An 8,595-nucleotide genomic window follows, 5' to 3' on the forward strand; every position below is an offset into this window, starting at 1 on the left:
GTTCTAGACACCAATTTGTTTTAACAAAATAAGAAAATTAAATTGGTGTCCAAATAGAATTGAACACATGATCTAAGCAATGAGATATGAGTGCAACACCATTGGACCATTGTAATAGTTTTGACATTGGTTACTCTCAAATAACAATAATTACATAATTTTGGGGGTACTACCGTCCCCCTTTGTCTTTAATTGGCTCCGCCAATGCGTGTCTTGATCCAAGAAATTCTTTCTCTGAATTCAATGAGCATCAAGTCATTCATATTGCTACTTTATATCCCGAGGACTTCTCTGCGAGCGAATGTTTACATCTTCCACGGTAAGTTAGTAATTTTATTGCTAATGTGCGGCGTGATACTCAATTTGTTGCGCTTAGTGATTTGGGAAGTTTTGCTATGAAAATGGTCAAAACTAAGAAGCATTTGGTTTTTCCATTGGTCTATCGGATTATTGAGCTGGCCTTGGTTTTACCTGTTTCTACTGCTTCTGTTGAGAGAGCATTTTCTGCAATGAAAACTATCAAGACTGATTTACGAAATCGAATGGGAGACGAGTGGATGAATGACAGTCTAGTTGTGTATATTGATAAGGATATTTTTTCAACGATTGATAATGAGCCGATCCTGCAGCGTTTTCAATCGATGAAAACACGTAGAATTCAGTTGCCGCCGCTTTAGCAAACTGTATTGTTCTTTTTGTCAAACTTGTTTTGGATTAATTTTATGTATTAGATATTTATGCATTTTTTATTATTGTTTTTTATAATATATATATATATATATATATATAATATGTGTGCGTCCCTGTCAAGATTTTTTAGTGAAGCCCCTGTCAAGATATATTCCTGCGTTCGCCACTGTCCATGCCCCATGGCCTCCGCCATAGAGCCGCTGCATCGGCTGAATCGATGCTCATATCGGCCCTCATCGCCCCTGCTATAGGCCTCCATTGCGGGGGTTCGTGCCGATGATGGAGCTGATATCCCCTTTTTTATTTTTTTTTTAAATTTAATTCAATTTTTAATCCACTATATATACCTCATTCCCCATCAATTCACATTTTTCCATTTTCAATCTCAATTTCAATTTTATTACTTATCTCAATTTCAATTTTACTTCTTTCCAATCTCAATTTCAAATTTCTATCTTTATCTTATTATTATATTTTTTAATGTGGGATGTTTTATTTTGTTTTTAAATGAAATTTGTTTTTTTTGTCATATATTAATTAAAAGTGAAATATTAAAAATAATGATGATGTGGAAATGTGATGGGCTCTGAGATAGGCTTTGAGATGAGCTCTCATTGCAAGGAGATAAGCTCTCAGATAGACCAGCTGACGTGGCAGGAGAAAATGGAGATAGACCCTGGGATGGGCTCCGAAGAAGGGTCACCACTGCTAATGCTATTATATAATGAAATTCCAGGTTTGCATGACATACAATTAGTCTTGAACATTAGGTTTTCGGTTCGAATTTTTGCAAAATCCAAATTAAAAAATCGAATGCTCTTAAATATGAGCATCACCGTGTGTTGGGCGGCGTGCACCGTAGACTTAGATTTGAAATTGGTCTTTGGGATATTATTCGGCTGATAGGTAGCTCACAGTCGAACCTCCTCCAACGCAAGTCTTAGCCATTGTGTTGAGGTCAATTTTTGGGTTTCACGTGCCTACCAATTTTGAGTGATTTATTTATACTAGTTTTTAGTTTATTATGCAGAAAAATAATTACAACGTATATAATATATACTTCTTTTCCTGAACACATAACTTTAAAAACATAATATGCCTTTATTTAAATTTAAAAACTTGTATAAATCAGAATTATGAAAGAGTACAAGATTTTGAGAAATTTAGAATAATGCGTGTTTCTTCCAGTCCAAAAGTATGCCCCTTTTATTTCTAACCAAAAGCATTAATGAATTTTTACCACACACGCCCCAATCCCCCATCTTCCTATCATCACCAACGTGCTTTGAATAAACAAGCAACGCACGCTGCAAATTTCCGAAAAAAATCAAACTTTATTCTCAATGGAAACTTCGACCGGCAATGCTCTCATCCTTCTCTCCCCAAATCCACACACTCTCACCGATTTCAATTCATCATTTAACCATCTCAACACTCTCATTTCCTCCTCACCTACCTACTCGCACACCACTCCCAATCCAACCGCAGCCGCACGCAAGGTGTTTGCTAAAATGCCCAAACCAAAATTGACCTTCTCATCCACCACACTTTCCAGCCAGGACCTCTCTCAAAACCCACAAAAACGTAATTGGTTCAAGCCGGCTGCTAGAGGATCGCCGGCGGCCCAAACCCTGTTTAAGAATCTCTCCACTCTTGAGCGGGCGGTCATCGGCGCGGCTGCTGGTGGGATCGCTGGTGCATTCACTTATGTTTGTCTGCATCCCCTCGATACGGTCAAAACCAGGCTGCAGACAAAGGGGGCATCCGAAATTTACAAAGGTGCATTCGATGTGATTGTCAAGACTTTCCAGAGTAAGGGGATTTTAGGATTCTACAGTGGCGTTTCGGCGGTTATTGTTGGCTCGACGTTCTCCTCTGCAGTTTATTTCGGAACTTGTGAATTTGGGAAGTCGTTTTTGTCGAGAATTGGGAGCTATCCGCCTCTGTTGACCCCCCCAACAGCTGGCGCAATGGGGAACATCGTGTCGTCTGCGATCATGGTGCCGAAGGAATTGATCACGCAGAGGATGCAGGCGGGCGCCAAGGGGCGATCGTGGGAGGTTTTGTTGAGGATTTTGGAGAAAGATGGAATCTTGGGGCTGTATGCTGGATATAGTGCCACATTGCTTAGAAATCTGCCTGCTGGTGTTCTGAGTTATTCCTCGTTTGAGTATCTGAAAGCTGCGGTCTTGAGGGAGACAAAGCAGGCGAATTTGGAGCCGTATCAGAGTGTTGGCTGTGGGGCTTTGGCCGGGGCAATATCCGCCTCTTTGACAACTCCTTTGGATGTAGTGAAGACTAGGTTGATGACACAGGGCCACGGGGAGGCTGTGAACAAGGTTTCTGCTGCCATGTATTCGGGAGTGAGGGATACAGTCAAGCAGATACTTAAGGAAGAGGGGTGGGTTGGATTCACTCGTGGGATGGGGCCTCGAGTTTTCTATAGTGCTTGCTTTTCTGCTATAGGGTACTTTGCGTTTGAGACAGCTCGGCTTACAATTTTGAATGAGTATTTAAGGAGAAAGGAGCTTGAAGTTGCTGCCGTCCCTGCTGATGCAGTAGCTGATCAAAGTGGCTGAGATATTGAGTGCATTAGAGCTTACAAACTTGATCAAATTAGTTGAAAATGAGGCTGCATTGCTGCAGGTTATCTCACCTTCTAATGTGATGGTGTTTGTTTAAGAAGGGTTCCAGTTATTCAGCCTTTGAGTCACTTCAACTAATTTTTGTACTTTATATTTCTTATATCTTGTCTATTTGTCACGCCCACATTATGGATTTTCTTCCCAATACTGCCTTATGGATTTACCTAATATGTTATGATACATAGATAGGAATGTTGTATGGAAACTTTTGTTTTTTACTGGACGTTGTTAGAGTAAACTCAGTTTAGTTAATTGGCAAATGAAATGGATGTGTAGAAATCATAGTTGAATGCTTATGAGCTGCATTTGTAAGGTAAATCAAATTCTCTGCAGTGAGATGAGATCTGTTAGCAACCTCTGGATAGAAGAATCTTTTTTAAAATAGAACCTTTCTTTTATAACATGAGCGATTCTTTATTCTATTTGAAATATCATGTTTTTACACAACAAATCAAATTACAATCTTTATCCTGATTGGAAAGATTAAGATCATGTTCTTAAACAACATATCTAATGACAAGCATGGTGTGAAAAATATGGAGTAATTGATATGCTGCACTCTTAAATTTCTCATTCTACCAAAAGTAAATGTAAACAACAAAATCTTAATTACCTCACACCAATTACATTATATTTATTTAATAATTTTTTCGTAATAAATTAATAGCAACGACAGTAGAAATTAAGAGGGAAGTGGAATTTTGGGCCTCAATTTCTCCACTATTTACTTCTCAAGCTTCACACCAAAAAAACCACCTGAAAAAAGAATTCAAAAATTAGCCACAGCCTATTCCGTATTCCACTCCAAGAAAAAACCCTTCAAATCTGGATGATTTTCCCTCCAAAAGTCACACCGGAATTTCAAGAATGCCGCCGTCTTCTCTCAATCTCCTCCGCGCCCTCTCCCTCTTCCTCCTCCTCACCCCATCCATCTCCACCGCCCACAACGTCACCTTCTTCGAAGACGCATTCTGGAGCAACCCCCACCTGGACTCCTTCTCCCTCACTAAACACAAGGACTGCACCGCCCCCCCTCCGCCCTCCCCCCCCTTCGGCGTCGGCCGAGCATTCTTCTCCAAGCAAGTCCGCTTCCTCGACCGCTCCATCAACGCCACCGCCTCCTTCTCCTGCCGCTTCTCCTTCACCTCCTCCACCTCCCCCCCCTCCTGCCCCTCCGGCGACGCCCTCGCCTTCCTCATCGCCTCCTCCACCGCCGACTTCATCCCCCAAGACTCCTACCTCGCCGTCGAATTCAACTCCAACACTAGCCGCGTCGCCATCGCCGTCGACAACACCACCCCCGCCTCCTCCGCCGCCGCCGGAATCGACCTCCACGGCGGCCGGGAGGTCACCTCATGGATTGAATACCGCCACTCCGACACCACGATCCGCGTCTGGATCAGCCACTCCAACCGAATCAGGCCCCGCCACCCAATCCTCTCATCCAAGATCGATCTCTCCACCCGGTTTAAGGACCTCATGAGCGTCGGCTTCACCGCTGCAAACGTCAGGGGCTCCTCCGCCTACACCGTGGAGCGGTGGCGATTCAAGACCTTTCTTGGAATCGTCCCTCCCACAATTGCCATGGACGGCCTCAAAACAGGGGATTGCTCTGTTTGCTCCCAAATTGACACCACCATCGAATTCGGCTCATTTCAGCGTCATCGAATGCGGAAAGAGATTCTCATCTTAATCGTAGTTCTCACCACCTTCGCCGCGCTCACTGTCATGTTTGGAGCAGCTGTAGTCGCCTGCGTCTGCGCTGTCAGGCGCCACGGGTGCAAGTGGGCGCAGAAACAGAGGCGGGCTTATCGTTTCCACGAGGGGAGGACCGTGCCGATGATGCTATCCCTGAGTGAGATCAGATCCGCCACCAATGGATTCAGCCATGATAGGATCATAGGGGAAGGAGGCTCGGCTGTGGTGTATGTCGGAAAAATCCCGCATTGCGGGACCGTGGCGATCAAGCGTTTCAACCACGAGAGCCACTACAATGAGTCATCGTTCTCCCGTGTCCCTTTCAACACCGAGTTTGCCACAATGGCGGGGTGCTTGAGGCACAAGAATCTCGTGCAGATGCAGGGGTGGTGCTGTGAGATGAATGAGCTTGTCCTTGTGTATGAATACATGGCTAATGGCAGCCTTGACAAGATCCTCCACGGGCGAACGCCATGCTCGAGGCTCCTCACGTGGGAGAAGAGGCGCAACATCGTCCTTGGCGTCGCATCTGCGTTGATCTACCTTCACGAGGAGTGTGACAGCCAGATCATCCACAGAGACGTCAAGACTTGCAACATATTGCTTGATGTAGAGCTGAATCCGAAGCTCGGTGATTTCGGGCTGGCTGAGGTTTTCAGGCAGAGTTTGAGGGGTTTGGAAGGGGGGAGGGATGGGGCAATGGGGTACCTAGCGCCCGAGTATGCCTTCTCAGGCATCCCCACGGTGAAGACGGATGTCTACAGCTTCGGGGTGGTGGTGCTGGAGGTGGCCTCAGGGAGGCGCCCGGTCGATAAAGGGGGGTGTCTCCTGAGTGAGCAAGTGTGGGGGATGTGGGAGAGAGGGGGGTTGGTCGAGGCAGCTGATCCGAAGCTCGTGGGGAGGTTTAGCCGCGGGGAGATGGAGAGGATGCTCGTGGTGGGGTTGGCTTGCGTGCACCCTAACGGAGAGATGAGGCCGAGGATGAGGGAGGCTGCGCGGATGCTGAGAGGGGAGGCGCCGCTCCCGGCCTTGCCTACGAAGAGGCCTGTTGTGATGATTCAGTCAGTTGTGCCTCAGATAGCTGAGGAAATGGTGTTGAGTTGTGATGATACAGATACACAATGGTCTACTCCTAGAACACATTTTAGCAAGAACCAATACCACCCTGATTTTAGTGCTTGAGTTTAGTCACTATCTACCAACTCTTTGCTTGCTTTGTAGTTGAAAAGAAGGTGTACTAATCCCAATTTCTCAGTTTGTTAAGGCAAATTTGGGTCAAGTGCTGTTGTATTCAGTGAGAAGATTAATGATAGTACATTTTTTCTTCTCAGACAGTTACAATTGTTGATTAAATTATAAATTTATTATTGTTTCTATTTTGAGAGCAAGAGCAATAAATCTGGGCTGGGCTGGGCTGTATTTAATACGGATCAGCCCATTTTAATCAGGCCCGAGGTCTAAATAAAAAAGCCCCAATTTAAGGAAAAACCCTAGCGTTGAACCCTAATTCAATAAACACATGAATCAACGATGCGTGTGCATTTTTTTTTCAGATTTGTTTCCGGCTTCATTTCAAATTAGCAATTTTGTGTGAATTTTTCTTCAATCCATGCAAATTTTCATTTCTGATTTTGAAGAAAGTTCCCGATGATGGAAAATTTTAAACATTGAAAAGGTGTGATGATGGTTCTGGATTCATCACTGGCCTTGGTGCATTACCTGGATAATCTGCCGCCACTACCACCGCCACCTAAAAATTTAACACATTCACACACGTGCACGCGGAGGTTGGTAGATTGTCCTTGGTGGCGCGTGAGACCTTTGATGAATCTGTCCCGTTCTTCTAAGCCGCTTATGATTCATAAGCTATGAGATCTGAGGGCTGAGTTTTATGGATCTGAAAATTTTAATATTTTATAGAGCATGACTGTGTATTTGTTTTCTATTTGAGCAATGTTGTTTTCATAATTTATAAGGCTTGGTGTAAATTGTTTGTGTTTTTTGTTAGTGCCCTGTGATGTTTAATCCGATATGCGGAATGGTTGCTCTGTTTGCCATCAGTAGCCTCCACTCGCCTTCAATGTTCACCATCACCATCACCATCACCATCACCATCATTGTGAGTTAGCAGCACACCATCACCATCACCATCATTGTGAGTTAGCAGCTGTTGCTGTTACTCTGATTATTATTAGTATTGGTAACAAATTTGAAGCGGGCTATGACTTTATGAATCCAGTGAATCTATGTGACCAAATTATGGATAGGGTCGATGGACTGGCTTTGTTGGTATCAGCAGCGACCATTTACGCATATTTAGGGCATGGAATTATTTGATGACTGCATTTTCATTTGGAATGTTTTCTATAATTTCAAATGCATATTTGGATTCTGAGGGCATGGAATTATTTGATGACTGCATTTTCATTTGGAATGTTTTCTATAATTTCAAATGCACTAGGTACCTTTCTTTACAATTCAAATGCACTTATAATTCAATAATAAAAATAGGAACGCTATTTAAATAAGTTAATCATCGTATATCAATACCAAATATTAGCTACAAACCCAGCTCTCTAATTCCCATTTCTTTATTTAATTAAAAATGCACTCGGCCAATTTAACTTTATTTCATTGAGTAGCTATTAAAATTTTATGTAAGATTTTTTTAGTATTTTGTTTTACAATCATAATATACAAATGCCACTTTTACATACCTGTTAAAAAATATTAAGTAACACACTCAAGAACTAACTAATAATAGACATATTATAAGTAATACTCCCATTCAATAGCATTTGTATAATTATTAATTAATTTTCTAGGGCATACTCATTTTTCACAAGCTATAAAAAACAGCGTGCAAATTTTTTATTTTGCAATATTTCTTTTATTCAAATGTATATACGATAAAATTCTATTAACTTTATCAATTAAAACATTTATATATTTTGATCATGATATAATAAATTAGAAAGTCCCACTTTATTAGAGAAAAATATTTATTAAATTAAAAAAAGTTAATTTTAAGGAACAAACTTGTACGAAAAGTATTTTATGTTTTTAATGGAGGAAGGGGGGATTACAATTAAAATTTTTATTCTTCACCTATTCAAAGCTCATCATTTATTTTAGAAGATATACAAATAATTTATTAGGGAGGTGTTCGTAAGATTGTATTCCGGGATTAAATATGTAATGTGTTTAATTCATGATATTCAATCTCACAACTTAATTTAAATGAAATAATTAGTTATAACTAACTTCCTTCAACTAAAATAATTTTACAATTCAATTCTAAATTATATCTTAATATTATTTTTTTAATAGATATGTAAAATTGGTATTGGTCGTAAAGCATAATACTAAAAAAGTTTTCCAAAAATTTTAATAACTACTCAATGAAATAAAGTTAAATTGGCCGACTGCATTTTTAATTAACTAAAGAAATGAGTAAAAAAAGAGTGAACAAAAGAATTAGGAGTATGTTTATTATATTCTTCCGTCCCACAATTTCTCTCTCTTACCCCTACGCTGCGTTTCATTTGTAATTGTCTGCCAT

General features: G+C 41.3%; 2 protein-coding genes across 2 annotated transcripts; both read left to right on the forward strand.

Moving 5' to 3' along the window:
• The first annotated feature begins 1,856 nt into the window (after positions 1–1,856).
• On the forward strand, positions 1,857–3,553 carry LOC121780310 (protein MITOFERRINLIKE 1, chloroplastic-like). Its single transcript, XM_042177870.1, has one exon. The coding sequence runs from the start codon at positions 2,034–2,036 to the stop codon at positions 3,267–3,269; it is 1,236 nt and encodes a 411-aa protein (XP_042033804.1). The 5' UTR covers positions 1,857–2,033; the 3' UTR covers positions 3,270–3,553.
• Positions 3,554–3,792: 239 nt separating this feature from the next.
• LOC121778264 (L-type lectin-domain containing receptor kinase S.6-like) lies at positions 3,793–7,467 on the forward strand. Its single transcript, XM_042175583.1, has one exon. The coding sequence runs from the start codon at positions 4,203–4,205 to the stop codon at positions 6,213–6,215; it is 2,013 nt and encodes a 670-aa protein (XP_042031517.1). The 5' UTR covers positions 3,793–4,202; the 3' UTR covers positions 6,216–7,467.
• The last annotated feature ends 1,128 nt before the right edge of the window (positions 7,468–8,595 follow it).

Source organism: Salvia splendens, chromosome 19 (assembly GCF_004379255.2).
Source record: "Salvia splendens isolate huo1 chromosome 19, SspV2, whole genome shotgun sequence".
Taxonomy (NCBI): Eukaryota; Viridiplantae; Streptophyta; class Magnoliopsida; order Lamiales; family Lamiaceae; genus Salvia; species Salvia splendens.

Coding starts and splice junctions, on each gene's coding strand:
- LOC121780310 (XM_042177870.1), top strand. CDS start 2,034: ATGGAAACTTCGACCGGCAATGCTCTCATCCTTCTCTCCCCAAATCCA.
- LOC121778264 (XM_042175583.1), top strand. CDS start 4,203: ATGCCGCCGTCTTCTCTCAATCTCCTCCGCGCCCTCTCCCTCTTCCTC.